This window comes from Nelumbo nucifera, chromosome 4 (genome assembly GCF_055504915.1).
Source record: "Nelumbo nucifera cultivar China Antique chromosome 4, China Antique-T2T, whole genome shotgun sequence".
Classification (NCBI taxonomy): Eukaryota; Viridiplantae; Streptophyta; class Magnoliopsida; order Proteales; family Nelumbonaceae; genus Nelumbo; species Nelumbo nucifera.
Genome location: NC_142652.1, coordinates 48,231,550 through 48,252,378, shown reverse-complemented (window position 1 = coordinate 48,252,378; position 20,829 = coordinate 48,231,550). Strand labels below are relative to the sequence as shown.

General features: G+C 38.3%; 1 protein-coding gene across 3 annotated transcripts in view; it reads left to right on the top strand.

Annotated features, from left to right (window-relative positions):
• Positions 1-14,911, top strand: part of LOC104611791 (type I inositol polyphosphate 5-phosphatase 13-like) — a 79,417-nt gene extending 64,506 nt beyond the window's left edge. The window contains exons 6-11 of one of the 3 annotated variants that reach the window (XM_010279004.3): positions 1,638-1,803; positions 1,904-1,944; positions 2,052-2,310; positions 2,470-2,593; positions 2,667-3,024; positions 14,865-14,911. In XM_010279004.3, coding sequence (XP_010277306.1) covers positions 1,638-1,803; positions 1,904-1,944; positions 2,052-2,310; positions 2,470-2,593; positions 2,667-3,024; positions 14,865-14,879 — 963 coding nt within the window. In that variant the 3' untranslated portion in view covers positions 14,880-14,911. Of the gene's footprint in view, positions 1-1,637; positions 1,804-1,903; positions 1,945-2,051; positions 2,311-2,469; positions 2,594-2,666; positions 3,025-4,594; positions 7,371-14,103 lie in introns of those variants that run through there. The other 2 variants (XM_010279003.3, XM_088902967.1) reach the window with 2 other exon arrangements.
• The last annotated feature ends 5,918 nt before the right edge of the window (positions 14,912-20,829 follow it).

Below are 20,829 nucleotides of genomic sequence, written 5' to 3'. Positions count from 1 at the left end.
GGAAGGACAACAAAGCTGCCTCAAAAACAAAAGAGGAAGCAAAGCAAAAGGATTTGGTTACTGTTCATAAAGGTAAAACCGAAACTAAAACTTCTTATAAGTCACGTGATGTTAAGTGTTTTAGGTGCCAAGGATTCGGGCATATTGCTTCTCAATGCCCAAACAAAAGAGTTATGATTGTGTTGGATAATGGAGAAACAAAATGTGCTAGCTCAAGTGAGGGTGAGATGCCACCATTGGAGGATTGTTTTGATGTTGAAGTTGCAGAACCCATGCATGGTGATTTGCTGGTTACAAGGAGAGCCCTAAGTATACAGCCTAAGGATGATGGTGATGAGGAGCAACGTGAGCATATTTTTCACACAATATGCCATGTGAAGGATAAGGTATGTACTATGATTATTAATAGTGGAAGTTGTACTAATGTTGCTAGTACGTATTGTCTGATGTACTGTGCCTTCGTTTATTGGGCTTGTTGTATTTTTGTGTTTTCCATAATAAAATACTTTGCCTTTTCCGAAAAAGCAAAAAGAAAATAAAAGGCAATTGTGCCATGGTTGATATCTTGCTCAGCTTGAAAGGGAGTATTGAGATATCTTATTTTATTATATTGGTGTTTTTTTTTTTTTTTGATTGATAAAGTTAAAATGTTATTAACCAATATAAAGAATTGGTAATGTTCAAACAGATTTAGCCATATTGGCTTGCTGTCTGGTCCGTGTGTTAGCCATACTGTTAACACTCCTTGCCATCTGCCTGATTATTTTATTCATTGCTGCAGCTGATTCTTTGATTTCTCTCACCAAATATCTGTATCTTCAGGTTCCTATATTGCTATTGTTAAGCCAACTCATCATTACCTTCGAGTCTCTTTCCACCACAACACTCCTATACCTGAGATTCCACCCAATTCATAGTCCTTGTAGAACTGTCATGAATTCTGCCCTTGTTGAGTTTCTGTAAGCTATAAGACCTGAATAGAGGGCCATTATATTTCTATTATTGGTTCTGTTCATGTTCAGTTCTGTTCATGACCCCCAGTTTCTTCAATAATCTTCTTCTCTTCCCCCCTTTTCTCCTCTATTCTTCTTTTCTCTTGATCAACTTCCCTTTCAATCTTTGATATTATAACAGATTCAAGTTTATGTTTATTTTATCACATACAAGTATTTGAGGATATAGTAATCAATCCATCTTGAGCTTCATCTATTAATGAAATCACAACCTCAATTAATTACTGAAAGACAAAATCAAGCCATTCAATTCAGACGCTTCATCCAATAACAAATGTTCCATTAGAAAAAACCATTACCCAATGTTGGTCCAACCTATCTGGGGTCTTGGGAGGGGTAGACTGGTTATGGTCCCAACCTATTGCATTCTTTCACACAAAGTGCCCGCCCTCAGACTTGAACCCCATGCCCTCATGCTTGCCATTCCAAGATTTTACCATTACAAATGGTGCCTTCACCCCCACCACCACTCACAAAATAAAGGTGTAAGAAAATTTGGCTTTAATTCCTACTTTGTATGGTGAAGATATTATGTAAATTTTGTTCTGGTTTATATTGTAAATTTGTTCTACTCTCCCATATTTCATTTATATGGGTGATTTGAGTAAGAATTGTTTTAAGCAGGGAGCTGTAGGCTTGCGGATGAGAGTATACGATCGGATAATTTGTTTTGTGTGCTGTCACTTTGCTGCACACATGGAAGCAGTCAATCGCCGTAATGCTGATTTTGATCATGTATATAGAACAATGATCTTCAGCCGTCCATCTAACCAGCTTAATCCTGCTTCTGGTATGGTGCCAAACCTGTTATTGTTTTGCTCTTTTGCCAGCTTTGCATATTTGTTTTGGCTGCTTTATTCTTCTAGCTTGCTATTGATCCTCTATTGCAGCTGGTGCCTCATCTACCATTCAGGTTCTTCGTAGTGCAAATGTATGTATACTCTTTAATTGGTCTTGCGGAAATCAAATCTTTATGTTCACTCTCTTTTGGCTACTTTTTTTTCCTGGTTAGAGTTAAAGGTAACGTTGATCTTACAGGCAGTTCAAGAAGATGGGAAGCCTGAGTTGTCTGAAGCAGACATGGTTATATTTCTTGGTGATTTCAATTATCGGCTTCATGGCATTTCTTATGATGAAGCAAGGGACTTTGTTTCTCAAAGGTGCTTTGATTGGCTTAGAGAAAGGGATCAACTTAGAGCAGAAATGAAGGCTGGGAAAGTTTTCCAAGGGATGCGTGAAGGGGTCATAACATTTCCTCCCACATACAAGTTTGAAAGGCACCAAGCAGGTTTAGCAGGTAAGCTTCACAAAGTGTCCTTTTCTGTCTTGGTGATTCTTTATGGTTAATAATAATTAAGCCAGATGTGCCAATGAAGCAGTGCATTTGAGTTTATCTTGTGTTCCCAGTTTATTTTTTATTTGGTTTTAAAATGTAACTCGTGCTATAATTTTCTAGGATACGACTCCAGTGAGAAGAAACGCATCCCTGCCTGGTGTGACAGGGTATTATATCGTGATAGTCGGTCATCTTCAGCATCTGAATGCAATTTAGGGTGCCCTGTAGTTTCTTCAATTTCACAGTAAGTTTTTCCTTTTCTGGTCAATGATTTTCATCTTCTTATGTTTTGAGAATTGGCATATCCTTTATATCAGGTATGAGGCGTGCATGGATGTCACAGACAGTGATCACAAACCTGTTCGTTGCATTCTTAGTGTTGATATTGCTCGGATAGATGAGTCAATAAAGAGAGAAGAGTTTGGAGATGTCATCAGATCTAATGAGAAAATTAGGTCCTTGCTTGAAGACTTATGTGATGTTCCTGAGACCATTGTTAGCACGAACACCATAATCCTTCAAAACCAGGACACTTCCATTCTAAGAATCACCAACAAATCTGGTAAAGACAGAGCTTTGTTTGAAATTATTTGTGAAGGTGAGGCCGTTATAGAGGATGGTGTAGCATCTGATCATCGTGTAAGAGGCTCCTATGGATTTCCCCGCTGGCTTCAGGTGACTTCTCTTGCTTTTATGATGAGTTATATCAGTCTGAATTCCATACTTGTTTTGTTCTTTGTAGTTTGTGCTCTTTTTGATTTTTTATGATGAATAATGGGAAATTTATTAGTAGGAAAAAAAATAGAATTTGCAAGGATAACGAACTGTAGTGCAGTGGTTGGAACTGTTTTTTTGTGTGTGACGGGCACAACCAACTTTGTAGACTGAAATGGCTTCGATGGGAGATGCGAGTGGTGACCAGAAATCGAGTGTCATGATTTCCTCTGATTTTCTAAATGTCCAGATGACCTCCATCAAACTTAATGGTGAAAACTATGTTCTGTGGGCCAAGTCGATGGAGGTGTTTTTGAAGGCTAAGAAGAAAGTGAAACATGTACGGGAGGAGAAGCCTAGTGCTGAATCCCCGGGTTTTAGTGATTGGGAGTAAGAGGATGCTCAAATTATGCCTTGGTTGTGGAACAGTATGGAGCCTAGAATCAGTGTTAATTTCATGTTTTTAGATACAAGGGATATATGGGAACATGCCAAGAAACTCTACTATGGACAAGACAACACCACAAGGGTTTATCAGCTTTATCAGGAATATTTCAATTTGCAGTAGGGAAACCAGACTCTTGAAGAATATTACGCCAGTATGAAGAATCTTCGGAATGAACTTAGTGTCTATCATCCCTTAACACCGGACATTAAGATTTAGCAACAACTAGATGTTACTCGGTTCTTGGTGGGACTGAAAGCAAAATATGAACCGGTCAGAGCACAGATATTGGGAGGATCTGCTCTCCCTACTCTAGAAGAGGTGTTTGCCCATCTCTGTAGAATATCTCTTATCCCCACAGAGTGTAACATACCTTCCGATAGATCAGCACTTGTTGGCACTCGAGGTGGTTCTTATGGACACAGAGGAGGTGGTTGTACAGTTAAGGGAGGCTGTGGTAACCCTATGGGTGGTCGTGGTGCTAGAGGAGGTCGTGATTCGGGGGGAGGTCGTGGCAGAGGAAAGGGGAGCACTACTAGAAAATGCACACATTGTGGGAGAGGATACACAGTTAACTTCTGCTATGATTTGCATGGCCCACCATCAACATGGGTTAATCATGCAGTTGTTGGTGGTAGTAAAGTCGGTGATATTCAACCAGTTGATCCAGCATCCTCTACAGTCACTACTTTTGGGAAAGAGATGATGAGTATTCCAAGAGAGGAGTATGAGAGATTTGTTCAAGCCACCTCACATCAGAATACTGCCACTCTTGCTCATTTAGGTATAGCTTGCCTAGCATCCAAACCTTCACCTTGGATAATTGACTCTGGAGCCTCTGATCACATGACCGGGACTCTAGGTGTGTTTTCCTCCCTTTCTCCAACCTCTACATCGAATAATGTGACCCTTGCCAATGGATCTACTTCCCCCATCTATGGTGTTGGTAATGTTAACACAGCATCTCTTTCTTTGACTTCTATTTTATACATTCCCAAGTTTCCTTCCAATCTTATGTTTGTTAGTAAACTAACCAAATCCCTCAATTGTTCTATCACATTTGACCCTTCCTCTTGTGTTTTTCAGGATCTAACGACGGGGAAGAAGATTGGCGGAGGGCATGAAGTTGGCGGATTGTATTATCTTGACGGTGGTGGGTCTACGGTTGCACTTCAAACCTCTTTGACTCCTCTTCAGTGGCATTGTAGACTCAACCATCCATCTCTTAAAGCTCTCAAGCTTCTTGTTCCGGCATCTAGTCGTCTGTCGTCTTTACAGTGTGAGTCGTGTCAGTATGGGAAACACCATTGGGTTTCCTTTAGTCCTAGAGTTGATAGTCGTATGTTGAGTCCTTTTAATTTAGTTCATTCAGATGTGTGGGGTCCAATCAGAATTGAGTCTTATAATGGTTACAAATATTTTGTTATCTTTGTTGATGACTGATCAAGAATGACATGGCTTTATTTAATAAAAGAAAGAAGTGAATTATTTTCCATTTTCCAAAAGTTTCATGCTGAAGTGCGTACACAATTTGGTGTCACTTAAAATTCTTCATCCTGACAATGGCAGAGAGTATTTTCTTTCTTCATTCCAGCAATACTTGGAACAACATGGTATTATTCATCAAACATCTTGTGCTTACACCCCTCAGCAAAATGGAGTGGCTGAGAGGAAGAACCGGCATCTACTTGAAACAACTCAGTCTCTCCTTCATCATATGAATGTTCCTAAACGTTCCTGGAGTGATGCAGTCCTGATTGCTTGTTTTCTCATTAATTGCATGCCGTCATTTATTCTGAATGGTTGTTCTCCATTCTCTATCTTGTTTCCCACTGTCTCCATATCCTTCGACTCCCAAGATCTTCGGGTGTGTGCTTTTTTCAGAATCTTGGTCCTGGACTAGACAAGTTGGATGCTCGTTCCATTAAATGTTACATTTTTCAAAAATCCTTTGTGTCCTGATATTACATTTTTCAAATCGGTGCCATACTTCTCTTCTTTTGATATCCTTTGTCCTCCTACAGAGGTTCCTCTTCCTCTTTCAGTTGATAATTCTATCCCGATGGTTCCCATTATGCCTGAGTCTACACCTTCCCCAATGCAGGAGCATACTGAAAGACCACCAATTCGTCAAATGTATACTCATCGATAGAGGCTAGCACCTCCACCACCTTCTACTTAGGCGGCTGATCCAGCTCTTTCCACAACTGAATTGCCTTCTAACCTTGACCTTCCTATTGTAGTGTGGAAAGGTAAACGTAGTTGCACACTACATCCTATATTCAATTATGTTTCTGTATCTCACCTTTTTGCTTCCCATCGTGAGTTTATTACCTTGTTATCCTTTGTATCCATACCTAAGAATGTTCAGGAGGCTCTTACCTCACCAGGCTAGCAAAAAACTATGGAAGAACTCTCTGCCCTTCATCACAATCATACATGGGAATTCACCAATCTTCCCCCAGGTAAACATGTTGTTAGTTGTAAGTGGGTGTATACCGTTAAGTATCTACCAGATGGGAGAGTGGAATGACTGAAAGCCCGTTTAGTTTCAAAAGGGTACTCTCAACTTTATGGTGTAGACTGTCGAAACCTTTTCTCCAGTTGCAAAGATTGGCTCAGTACGTGTGTTGATTTCCGTAGTTGCACTGCATGATTGGCCTCTCTTTCAGCTTAATATTAAAAATGCCTTTCTCTATGGTGATCTGCTAGAGGAAGAGTACATGGAATAACCACCAGGGTTTGTTGCTCAGGGGGAGGATGGTAAGGTGTGTAAGCTCAAGAAGGCGATCTATGGGCTCAAACAGTCTCTTCGTGCTTGGTTTGGAAAATTCAATGAAGTGGTGAAGGAGTTTGGAATGAGACAATGTCAAGTTGACCTTTCAGTATTTAGCTACGACTCTGTGGCCGGGAAGATTTTGTTGGTAGTTTATGTGGATGACATAATCATAACTGGCAGTGATAGAGTTGGGATTGATAGATTGAAGACATTCCTACAAAATCACTTTCAAACAAAAGATCTTGGGAAGTTGAAGTATTTTTTAGGTATAGAAGTTGCTAGATCAAAGGAAGGCATCAACCTCTATTAGCGGAAATATGTTCTTGACCTATTGGAATAAATGGGGTTGCTAGGTTTTAAACCAATTGAAACTCCCATGGAACTGAATGTGAAGTTGGGAAGTGGCACAAGTGAATTGTTTGATAATCCTGGAAGGTATAGAAGGCTAGTGGAAAAACTGAACTATCTAACTATCACTAGGCCTAACATCTCTTTTGCCGTCAGTGTGGTAAGCTAGTTCATGCACAATGTCGGGTGCCTCACTGGGATGCAGTTCTTAGAATTGTGAGGTATTTGAAGGGGGACCCAGGTTGTGGGTTACTATACAATCCAGGAGGTGACCTTGAAGTAGTTGGATACACCGACACAGACTGGGTTGGCTCTGTATCAGACAGGAGATCCACTACAGGTTATTGCACCTTTCTGCGAGGAAATCTAGTGACTTGGAAGAGCAAGAAGCAGGATATTGTAGCAAGGAGCAGTGCAGAAGCAGAATATAGGGCCATGGCACATACTACATGTGAGCTAGTATGGTTGAAGAATCTATTGCAGGAAATTGGGTTTTCAATAAGCAAATCCATGAAGCTATACTGTGACAACCAGGCTGCAATTCACATCTCATCCAACCCAGTTTTTCATGAGAGAACTAAACACATAGAGGTAGATTGCCATTTTGTAAGGGAAAAGGTCGTCAATGGTGAGATAGGTACTGAGCATGTGAGAACAGGTGATCAATGGGCAGATCTGTTCACAAAAGGGTTGAGTTCGGGAAGAGTGAGCTATATATGTAACAAGTTGGGATTATATGATATACTCTCCAGCTACTCTCCAACTTGTGGAAAGGTAAACGTAGTTGCACACTACATCCTATATCCAATTATGTTTCTGTATCTCACCTTTTTGCTTCCCATCGTGAGTTTATTACCTTGTTATCCTTTGTATCCATACCTAAGAATGTTCAGGAGGCTCTTACCTCACCAGGCTGGCAAAAAACTATGGAAGAACTCTTTGCCCTTCATCACAATCATACATGGGAATTCACCAATCTTCCCCCAGGTAAACATGTTGTTAGTTGTAAGTGGGTGTATACCGTTAAGTATCTACCAGATGGGAGAGTGGAATGACTGAAAGCCCGTTTAGTTTCAAAAGGGTACTCTCAACTTTATGGTGTAGACTATGTCGAAACCTTTTCTACAGTTGCAAAGATTGGCTCAGTACGCGTGTTGATTTCCGTAGTTGCACTGCATGATTGGCCTCTCTTTCAGCTTAACATTATAAATGCCTTTCTCTATGGTGATCTGCTAGAGGAAGAGTACATGGAGTAACCACCAGGGTTTGTTGCTCAGGGGGAGGATGGTAAGGTGTGTAAGCTCAAGAAGGCGATCTATGGGCTCAAACAGTCTCTTCGTGCTTGGTTTGGAAAATTCAATGAAGTGGTGAAGGAGTTTGGAATGAGACAATGTCAAGTTGACCTTTCAGTATTTAGCTATGACTCTGTGGCCGGGAAGATTTTGCTGGTAGTGTATGTGGATGACATAATCATAACTGGCAGTGATAGAGTTGGGATTGATAGATTGAAGGCATTCCTACAAAATCACTTTCAGACAAAAGATCTTGGGAAGTTGAAGTATTTTCTGGGTATAGAAGTTGCTAGATCAAAGGAAGGCATCAACCTCTATCAGCAGAAATATGTTCTTGACCTGTTGGAATAAATGGGGTTGCTAGGTTTTAAACCAATTGAAACTCCCATGGAACTGAATGTGAAGTTGGGAAGTGGCACAAGTGAATTGTTTGATAATCCTGGAAGGTATAGAAGGCTAGTGGAAAAACTGAACTATCTAACTATCACTAGGCCTAACATCTCTTTTGCCGTCAGTGTGGTAAGCTAGTTCATGCACAATGTCGGGTGCCTCACTGGGATGCAGTTCTTAGAATTGTGAGGTATTTGAAGGGGGACCCAGGTCGTGGGTTACTATACAATCCAGGAGGTGACCTTGAAGTAGTTGGATACACCGACACAAACTGGGTTGGCTCTGTATCAGACAGGAGATCCACTACAGGTTATTGCACCTTTCTGCGAGGAAATCTAGTGACTTGGAAGAGCAAGAAGCAGGATATTGTAGCAAGGAGCAGTGCAGAAGCAGAATATAGGGCCATGGCACATACTACATGTGAGTTAGTATGGTTGAAGAATCTATTGCAGGAAATTGGGTTTTCAATAAGCAAATCCATGAAGCTATACTGTGACAACTAGGCTGCAATTCACATCTCATCCAACCCAGTTTTTCATGAGAGAACTAAACACATATAGGTAGATTGCCATTTTGTAAGGGAAAAGGTCGTCAATGGTGAGATAGGTACTGAGCATGTGAGAACAGGTGATCAATGGGCAGATCTGTTCACAAAAGGGTTGAATTCGGGAAGAGTGAGCTATATATGTAACAAGTTGGGATTATATGATATACTCTCCAGCTTGAGGGGGAGTGTTAGAGTCAACTAAAGAGGGGTATTTTGGTCTTTTCCCCCAAGTAAAGTGTTAGTTGTATGTCTCATATGCAGGGGCACTTCAGTCCTTGTAATTTTATTTTTTTGTAATGTTTAAGCTTGGCCGATTGGGTTAGACGTTTAGTCTTCTCAGTTCGACACTGTTCACCTTCTTCTCCCTCTTCTCTTCTTCTCTTCTTTCTTCCTCTTTTCTCAGTTCGGCTGAACAACACAAACAATCACCATTTAAGAAGGCATTTTTGATATCCAATTGATGAACATCTTTGCATAATGTACTCCATACACTTGAGTAAACCCTTTTGCCATTAACAGAGCTTTATACCTTTTCATTGTGCCATCAGCCCTGTGCTTCACTGTAAACACTCATTTACACCCTTCCAGTTCCTTTCCTTTAGGAAGATCCACCAACTTCTATGTACCATTTTTATGTAAAGCATTAACCCTACTTTCCCTATGAGGAGAAGCCAAAGAAAAGGGATGGAGGAGGAAACAAAAGCCTTGTTAGTTGCCATTGAAAATAGATTTTTGGTGGGAAAAGGATAAAAAGAATAGAAGATAGTCGAAAGAGTTGCTGAGATTGTCTTGGGGCTTAAATGAAACCGTCGGGAGTGTAATTCGAATCAATGAAAATACAAAAGGTTAAGAAATGGAGAGAATCAAAGTAATTTCGTGGAATGTTTGAGGACTAGGCTTTGATAGAAGAAGAATGTTAATCGGTGGTTTTTTAAAAGACAAGAAGCCTGATTTTCTTTTTAGGAAACCAAATTACAAAAGTTGACCTTCAGAGTGGTGAGTAGCATTTGGGGTTTTGATCCTTGCGACGAAGGATTAAAATTTCGTCACATATTGGGGCGTATCGGCCGATACGCATCATATCAGGGCCCCTCTGATACACCCCTATACATAGTGTTTCAAGGTCTCACCTATTTCAGGGGGTAGACTTAAATCGACTCCCTTGAACTAGTTTGAGAGAAAAAAATCTAAAAAAGAAATGAAGGTGAGCTTCAATGCAGGCTGATACACCCCATCCGGTGTATCGGCCATATCAATATTTTGAACCTTGCTTGCGACTAGCTTGAAATCCCTATGGTGAATACTTATGGTGGAGTGGCTCTATTTTGGAACAATAATTCCTTAAAGCTCTTAAACAAGAAGATTTGGGTGTTTTCCATCTTAGTTATGTTTTTGTCATAAACACATAACTTACAGATAATGGTAATAAGGGTGTATGGGCTGGTGGACTCCAGCCTGAAAGAAGATTTTTGGGAATAACTAAACTCAGAAGATTTTGGGGAGGACCTTGGGTGATTGGGAAGATTTCAATGCTATTGTCAATCTAGAAGACAAAAAAGGTTGTACAAGGATTAATAAAGGTATTAGACTTTTTATGGAATTCATTCAAAGGTGGGAGTTAATTAATCTGCCACTCTCTGGAGCAAAGTACAACCAAACCAATAATCCTTCACTAGTAAGATTAGACAAGTTTTGGATTTCTCCGGAATGGGAAGAAACCTTCCCCAACTCAAGGCGGGGAACACTACCAAGGGCTATTTCAGACCATATTCCTCTTCAGCTAGACACAAATGGCTTGAGTTCACAATCAAATCCTTTTACGATTTTCTAGTGGGGAAGATTGAAGTCCCTTTCCCCAATCAAGCCACTTGGGGGAATATGGCTCCATCAAAAGTCAAGTATTTTGTTTGGGTGACAGCTCTGGAGAGGTGTCTATCCAAAGAGATGTTACTGAAAAGTGTCTCTAACATTTTAGACTTATTGTGTTGTTTATGCAATATGGAGGTGGAGTCCTCTTGGCATCTATTCCTTCATTGCAAATTTAGCTCAGCAGTCTAGAATCTCTTTTTGAAAGCCTTGAACTTGAATTGGTGCATGCCAGTCTCAGTTAAAGCTCTGTTGGAGGAGTGGCATCTACCTGGGTTAACCAAGAAATGGAAAATTTGTTGGTCTTCCATCCCTTCAGCAGTTCTATGAGCTGTGTGGTCAGAAAGGAACAAAAGGATTTTTGAGAACAAAACTACTACTAAAGCCGAGATCATTAATTCGGCTATAGAGTATAGATGCTGTTAGGAGTTGATGTCTATACCAATGATTTAAAAGGCGTGCTTGAGGCGCGCCTAGGCGCACAGGTGAGGTGCATTTTGCTTTTTTTTTTTTTGAGTCTAACATTCATTCATTCATTGCAATAAAATATCTTCTTAAAAGGCAATGGAAGTTATAAAATCATTATTTTATGTGAGAAATAAGAATTTTAGACCCTAACATAGACTTGTTCGGGCTTGCCTCGAGGGGCATGGTACAAAGGCGACTCATAGAATCAAGAATGCAATATGTTTTACATCACATTAGCTACTTGAAGCAATGCAATTAAGGAGAAAAAGAGATTGTGGGTTTTACATGCTTGAAAATGCTTTATATGTTTGCTTTTATTTTTAAATTTTCATTTGAATATGCTTTACATGTTATGATTATGTATTTTAATTTTAGATAATATGTTTTTTAAAACATTTATTTTAAATTTTAAGTTTATATTTTTTATTAACATTATGTTTAATATTTTTGCATTTTTTAAATTTTGTTGTTTTTTTTTTTTTTGAATTTTTGGACTTATTTTTATTTTTTAGATTTTTTTTTTGTAATTTTGTGCGTTGCTTAAAAAGGCTTGTGCCTCAGCACAAATTGGCCCTTGTGCGTTTTTTGCGCCTTGCGCTTTTAAAACACTTGTCTATACATTCTGGTTTTAAAGAAAATACTTCTAATTATACTTTTTTGAGGGTGCCCTTTTTTTGAGGTCCTTTTGGTTGTTTTTTGTACAACTACTCATTGTACACAATGCCTTTTTATTAATACAAAATCTTTTCTCAAAAAAAAAAAAAAAACATAATACTACTTTTTGGAAACATAACCAAAACATTGGTAACCCTTTTGAAAAGAAGGGTAACCCAAGAAAACATGGGGAATAGTATGGGGATCAAGCTTACCACGAGTGGTAGACAATTCTTGAATGACACAACAATCAAGCACACATATGGGAATAGGAAATAAGGGAGCTTTGGGAAACAAGAGTTGATGTAGGGCCTTGTACTCCAACAAACGAGATGGAATATGGTTAACAAGGTATGTAACAAATAAGACAATATCTAGCCAAAAATGTTTTGGAACATTCAAGGAGATGGTGGCTTTTTCTTTCTATAACACCATTTTGTTGAAGCATTTTGGGACAAGAATTGCAGTAAAGGGATCCATACAAAGCAAAAAATTCCATAAGGTCACTTTGGAAATACTCTTTGGCATTGTCGGATTGGAAAATTTGGATTTCAATTTGAAATTGGTTGAATATCATGGCGTTAGAAATCTTTTACAACTTTTGGCACTTTATCTTTAGAACACATTGGATACATCAATGTAAATTTGGAATAGTCATCAATAAGTGAAATAAAATGTTTATAACCAGGCTCGAAAGGTAAAGTAATAGGGCCCAAACATCAGAATAAACAATATGGAAAGGAAATCCAAATTTATTATTTCTTTAAGGAAAATGATTTGTACAATGTTTGCTTAACTAACATGTTTGACATGTAAATTCAGGCATTGACATTGACTTAACTCTAGAAACAAAAATTTTTAATGACTCAAAAGATAAGTAACCCAGATGACTATGCCATAAATAGGCTTAACTCTTACTAGACTGACTTGTAGACGTTATTGCCACAAAACAAGCTTTATTCTCTAACATGTAGAGACCATCCACCATACTACCTCTACCAATCGTCTTCTTTGAGGCCAAATCTTATATCACACAAGAGAAAGGAAAAAAGGTTACTAAGCAGTTTAATGAATTTGTAATACTACTAATAGAAAACGAGTAGAGAGATGGTTCCTTGACCAGCTATGGTGGAAAACGAGCCATCAATTAGTCTTGCCTTGTCTCCAGTAGTAAAAGCTTGTAGACTGAAAACAATTAGACTTACTAGTCATATTGTTCGAGGCTCCAAATATATTATCCAGGGAGAGTCTAAGGAATGAGAAGACACTTGGAAAGTTGTGGTCATGGACGAAGTCAAGGGAAGAGGGGCTGAATCCATCTGATGAATTACCCTACCATACAATTCCAAATGGTCATGGAAGGACTTAATGATATCTTCCTTGGGATTAGTCTCGGAAGAGCATTCCTGGCTCATAGCAGTTGTAAAAGATTAAGTCTCATAAGAAGCCAATTTTGCTACATTGAACTTCTTTTAACCCTGTTGTCCTAGTTTCTTATTTTGATCTGATTTCTTACTCAACTCCTTGGTCCATTTCGTCTTTCCCATGAAGGTCCCAACATGTATCATGAGTATGCCTTGACCTTTGACAATGAGTGCACCATAATTTATCCTTGTCATTTGTTTTCTTCTAGAAACCACCCTTCTTATAAAGACTTCCGCCACCTACTACTACACTTCCATTACCTGTCAAGGCAATTGGCTCTCCCTTGGGATTATTCATCACATTCTGTTTGCTCTCTTTTGACTGCACTAGGGCATACACTTCCTACATTGATGGGAGATCTTTACTTCCCAATATTTGAACCCTAATAGACTCATACATAGGGTTCAACCCCAAACACAACTTTAGTAAGCAGAAATGCTCTTACTTTAGTTTTTTTTAATCAAGGCTTAAAGTATCAATGCACCTCGATATGGTAGAAGGGATATATCAGTACTTTGAACCTTCTGCTTCATTTGTTTTTTTTTTTCAAAATTTAAAGGGGGTTGGATTAATGTTTATTAACGTTTATCTTTTTTTTTAAAAAAAAAAAAAAACTCTAAAAATAATGTATGGGGGTTGATGGGTTACGAAATTTTGATCCTTGTTTTCAAGACTCTTATCTGATTAGTTTACGATACAAAGATTGTTGTGATCTGCAAACATGGTTGGCATACAAGGAAAAAAAAATACTTATTTCAGAAGAGAAAAACATAATTTCTATAATTTGTCCCATGTTTTTGATCAAATTCTTCTTATGGATGATAAGGTCACTCCAGCATCTGGTGTAATTAAACCTGGCCATATTGCTGAGGTCTTGGTGCGTCCTGAGGAATTTAATACCATAGAACAGTTTGTTGATGGCATTCAACAGAGCATTTGGTGCGAGGACAACCGAGACAAGGAAGTGATACTGGTGGTGAATGTTCGAGGCAGTTGCAGCACTGAGGCAAGAAACCACTGGATTCATGTGCGTCATTGTTCTTCATCCAAAACCAAACGCTCTAACTCAAAATCCAGCAACTCTAGAAGATTCCAAGCCAATGTCCTTCACCGATCTGATTTCCGAAACCTGAGTGCCCCCTCTGATGTGGCCGATGACTTCCGCAATTTGCATATTCCGTGAAATGGCAGAAGATTGAAAGGTGGGAATGAAATCCATGCATCATTCTGTGCAATGGCCGGTGCAGGCATGCTTGTGACTAGGCGTCCTTTTCTACACCAGCATACATGCATCTGAATGTAAATACCCTCGTAGCCTGGATACCATTTTTATGTATAATGGGACAGGGTCGATCGATTGTTTACTAGAATTTTTGTCCATTCCGCTGCAATTGACGGAGCCAATTCTTTAAACCCCATCCCGAGTTTCTCTTTAATGTTTAATCAAATCACATTGTAATATTCTTAGAGTACCATATATTCTTATTTGTGTAAAAAGAAATACAGCAAGCAGCAGGAGTGGTAATTTGCTTTTGTTCCTTGTAAAAGCCATCTGAATGACGGATTATTGGTTTTGTTTTGTAACAGGTGAAAGGGAAATAGAACTCTAAGCTCAACTAATGGCTTTCAAGAAATCTTGTTTTTTTTTCTTTTGGTTAATATTTACCTCAGTTTGTATTTAAGTTATTACGTATAGAATCAAGATTTTTGAATCTTGTTTTTGCTTTCCCTTTTTTCCGAAGAATGATTCACAAAAGATGTATCCATATATCAGTTTGGGAGGGCTTCGTTCCATTATATTGCTTTGATTTTTTCGCTTAAAAAATGAATCTATTCAACTCATAGAAGCTTTAATGCATGGAAGAGGGATATCGTCGAATGTTAAACGTTTACAGCAACCATGATATTCCTTTGCAGCAGTCGCTCTTTTTTCTTTTTTTTTTTTTAAGGATAAATTGCTGAAACCTCCCCTAAAGTTTCTACTATTGCTGAATTTTCTGACATAGTTGCAAGTACACCCTCATTTGGTAGAATTTTCTAAGAAAAGTAAAAAAAAATATCTAAAATACTCATGCAATTACTTTTAACAAAAATATTTATTTTCCAAATTTTTTCTTTATATGAATTACTATCCCAAACCCTTCTGATCTCTTTTCTGAAATTGATTTATTTTTCAAATTTGCCTTCCTATCAATCACTCAAAGGCAAAGATGCAACTTTAAAATCTCTTTGTTTTTGTTGCTCATGAAGTTTGTATTGTTTTTTGTCTGTAGAAACCGACTTCAATAGTAATTGCATGGGTATTTTAGACATTTTTATGTTCTTTTCAAAGATTCTATCAGAGAGGTTCTACTTACAATTGTATAAGAAAATTCAGGGGAAGTAATTGTAATTATTAAATTTTAGGAGAGCTTTCAGCAACGGTCAAAAACTTCAGCAGAAGTTTCAATGATTTACCCTTTTTAAAGGCAAAAGGCAAATGCATTTATTAATGCTCACATTACAAGGAGCAAGGTTCAAAGTATCGACACGTATTGGCCCGTATCGGCCGATACATATCGTTTCGGGACCCCTTAGATACGCCCCTACAGTGGGTGTATTGGGGGTCTGACCAGTTCAGGGGATGGAGGAGACCTAAACCGGCCCCCTTGAACCGGCTACGAAAAAAATAAAAAACGTATAAAAATGCAGTATCGATTCGCCCGATACGCCCCTACCGGCATATCGATATTTTGAACCTTGACAATGAGAGATTCATGAGACCTCTCTCTCTCTCTCTCTCTAAAAATGTGTGAATTGCACAACAATCATTTGTTCCACTGCAATATTTATAGATATAGGGGAATACTCTTGAAACTTTTGAGGTCGATGCATTTGGGTGTAAGGGATTCAAGAATCAAGATCAAGAACCCATGTAACTAACTAGCTAAGCTAATCTCCATGTGTTGTAATATGCCCCCTCAAGTTGGAGCGTAGTTTTGAATAATGCCTAACTTGGAGAGTAGGGATGTGAATTGATCAAGCCCAAGTGTTTTGGTGAAAATGTCTGCAGGATGAAGTCTAGTCGAGAGATGAGAGGCAATGATAAGTCCCAACTGAAGATGGTCTCAGATGAAATGACATGTCAATTTTGACATGTTTAGTGCACTCAAGAAAGACAAGATTAGTGGCTATGTGGAGTGTCGCTTTTTTGTCACAGTAAAGCTTCATAAGTTGCAAGGAAAAAAAGACCTAAGTTACTGAAGAGTCATCTGAGCCATACGAGTTCACTTGTAGTAGCTGCCATAGCCCGGTATTCGGCTTCTATGAAGAATAGGAAACTATCGATCGTTTTCTTTGTTTTTCATGATAATGGAGATCTTCCAAGTGTACTAAAGTAGCATGTGGTTGACTAGCACGTAAACGGTCATCCAGCCCAATCTAAATCACAATAGGCTCGGATCCGTAGATCACTGTTGAATGAAAGAAGCAACCCTTGATTAAGAATAGACTTCAAGTAGCGCATGACCCGAAGAGCTGCATCCATGTTATCTTTTCTAGGATTGCTCATGAATTGATTAAGAACATGAACTGAGTACGTGATTTCTGGCCTTGTAATAGTTAAGTAAATGAGTTGGCCCACTACAATCAGGCTGAACTAAGGGAGGTTCATCATCAGGTCTGAGTTTGTTTTGTTGTTCCATGGGAAATGAACATGGTTTGCAAGCCAGTATGCCAACATCTCTGAGTATGTCTAATAAATTTTCTTTGGAATAGAAAAATGTTGTCATCACTTTGAGATATTTCAATGCCCAAAAAATACCGTAATGGGCCAAATTCCTTGATGGGGAAGCATTGACCCAAATACTATTTAAGTGTTGTAATATGATCTAAATCATCACCTACTATGAGAAGATCATCAACACAAGCAAGAATAGCCAAAGTTCTTTCGTGTTCAATTGAGGTGAAGAGTCAGAGGATTGTGAAAAACCATGTTGATGAAGTTTGTGAGCTAGGGTGTGAAACCGATTCTGTAAGGCTTGTTTGAGGTCATATATTGATTTTTTCAGACGATATACTCTTGTATCACCTGGTTGGAGAAGTCCTGGTGGTGGTTTCATGTAAACTTCTTCACTAAGGTCTCCATGAAGGAAGTCATTGTCAACGTCCATTTGATGGACATCCCAATGTCGAGCAACAGCTAAAGCCAGGAGACAATGTACAGTAACAAACTTGGCAACTGGTGTGTATGTTTCAGAGTAATCGATGCCTTCCTGTTGAGTAGAGCCCTTAGAGGCAGATTGGCCAAATCCTAAGTGCTGGTGTTGCCTAATTTTGCATAGCTTGTTGCCAGCAAGAGTATCTGCTAGCTTGTTCATAGGAGGTGGGTTCAGTTGGTGGGTTATGTGAGGAGAATGATGTATGAGTATAATGGGAAATGGGATATCTAATGTTAGGGTTGGTGGCGGGATGAATGGTGGGGCAAACAAAGTCGGAGAGATGGGTGGGTGGGTCTACATGGACGAGTAGGTCATGTACCAGTGGTTTCAGGTGTGGGTTCAAGTATGGATCCAATAGTGTCAATTTGATTTGTTGGGGAATCAATGGGCTCAGTTACAAGAATGTGGGTTTGGGCTGGTATACCATCAATATTAGAGGGACTATCAGTAACAATATGCAAACAAGTTCATGGGCCAATGGGCCAACATCATTTGTGTATTCAGCAACTGACAAAGGAAAGATTGGGCTCTGTCGGCCATTGGTACGTTCCCTTTGGAATGGGTATTGGTCTTCAAAGTTTCCCTATTGTATAAATGGTAATCCATCTGGCCATGGAGATACCCAATGAAGGCACATTTCATGCGTAACATAAGCATTCAAAAACCCGTAAATGCTCATTTGAGGGAGCTTTCTTGAACAGAACTTCATATGGTGTCTTGCCGGAGAGGCGGAGAGAAGATATGATGTTATGAGAACGCATTCTCCCCAAAAGCTAATGGGTAAATGTGCTTGAAAATGTAAGGCCCAAGCAATTTCCGGTAAGTGGTGGTGTTTCCTCTCAACAACCCCATTTTGTTGGAGTGTTTCAACACTTGAATGTTGATGTTCAATGCCATGCTCATGTAAGAAATCCAATATTGGTCCTGATAGGAACTCCAACCCATTATCTGACCATACACATTTAACAATGGTTTAAAATTGATTTCAAACATGGTGAAGTAACCATATGCATCAGATTTATGGTTAAGAAAATAGACCCATGTGGCATGTGAAAAACCATCTACAAGTGTTAGAAAATAATGTGCATTTACAATGTAAAGGAGTACTATACCCATCCCATATATCACAATGTATTATTTTGAATAGAGAGGATGTATGAGAATGACTAAGTGGGAAATAGAGTGTTAGAAGATAACTGTGAGAAGACTAAGAATCATAGATAGCCTACCATATGAGGTGTGACCCAACTTGGAATACCACAACTCGGAATTGATATAGGCCATTATGCACTGTTCCCACCCCAATCACCTTACTGGTTATCAAGTCCTGTAATATACAAAATGTGGGCAAAAAAGGACAGCCTTATGGAGATTAAGTTGCATTGAAAATCAGGGACAAAATGAACATCATTCAAAGTTAACTCAGGGGAGAGAGAAACTTCTCCCTTGAAGGCCACAGGTAATAAGGTACCATTGGGAAGTTGTACTGGGTTATAGACTCAAGTGGGATTGTGTGAATTTGTGATAAATTGTCTGTTATAGTGATAGAATTTCTAAATTTTATCACTATAGATAATGTATAGTGATAATCAATTTTGTCACTATTAAGCATTTATAGTGACGAACATTGTTGTTATTTATGATATGCTAATATATCTATAGTGACAATTTATATAATTTGTCTGTGTCAGTATATTAGATATTGAGTATCTTTAGTGAGGACCAATATTGTCACTATATAATTAACTTGCAAATATAATGGCGGTACTATATCTATAGTGATGAACAATACCATCACTATAATAATTCATCTTAATATTCACAATCTTATTACACATTGATATATGAATAACACATGTATGAATTAATAATAATCACATTATTATTCACCTTATGTTAAATATATATGCAATAATACAAAATTATATTTAAATTTTCACATTTATAATTTAGTTTCATAAAATATAATGTTAAGTATATTATACAAAATAATAATAATAATAATAATAATAATAATGAAGTATCTTTAAATAGTGTTCACATGTCAATTTTTCAATAATTTGTAATGCATTTTACAAAAAAAAATGAACAATAAACATTAATCCCCAACAACTTTATCAATAATCGAGATCTAAACAAATTCAATTTACGTTTTACAAAAAAACAATATACATTAGCTAAAAATCATATAAACAAATATAAATGTTTTTATAACAATATACATTTACTAACTTGGGATCATCTTAGACTTCTACTACACAAATCTCTCTCTCTCTCTCTCTCTCTAACACACACACACATTAGTAAGGGAATTATGTTACTAGGTGTTGGATTGGTGCACAAAGCAAAATCCACTTTAAGTTCGGCTTTTTTGGTGGTATGGAAGCTAGGATATATTCAACTTTTTGGTAAATCATGTTCATGTTGTGAAATGAGACGAGGATTTGCTAATTCTCTATCATTTTTGGTTTGTTTAGTATGACTTAGCATCCTCAGATGGGCGACATACAATCAGAAACCCACATGCCCTCCCTCGTACCCTCAGTGTAAGCATCCATTCGAGTTTCTCAATGTTCATAGGTCACTTGATGGTAGGTACAAGAACACTTCTTGCTTTTGTTGGTAGAATAAGACAGGGAGGTAGAGCCAATTATATGCTGATGACCAAAATGTTCCTGCTCTTGACACCATCCATGACTGCATCTTTGAGGAGAGTGTTTGCCTACTTCTTAGAGCTACATGCATGGTTCACACATTGACAATGGAGGTTCGGGGAGAGGTTTATGATGAATTTGATGACCTTTATCAGTATCAGTATGAATATGAGTACGAAGATGATGATTTGGATGAAGTTTACTTTAGTAGTTCATCAGATAATGACATTGTATGTGGTTTTAGGACCTTGATTTCAAGCTGTAGCTGGGGAATTCAAGTGAATTGATCCTTTGTTGGGTCATTTATATTTAAATTCCTCTTTACTTGTTACTCTGTTCACCTAATCTTTTTCTTCCCAATCAAAATGAATCATAAATTTGTTGTGAAATTTGTATAGGTTCCTTGTTTAGTGACGATCCCTACGGCTTTCTTAGTTATGACTTTGTGTGAAGAAGATATTGCTTGGAACTGAACTGATGAAGCAAACATTGACTCGATGGATATGGTGAGGGTGTAAGAACATAGACTTGCAAAGCCATATACCTGGTTGATGGTTATTACTTGATCTAAATGGCAGATAGCATGTGGAAAGAATGACCATGGAATATCCGGATTCAGTCCTCACAAAATTTATCTTCACACCATCCTCACAACACTTACAGTTATGCACTTGGAACAACACACCAGAGTTTAGTTAA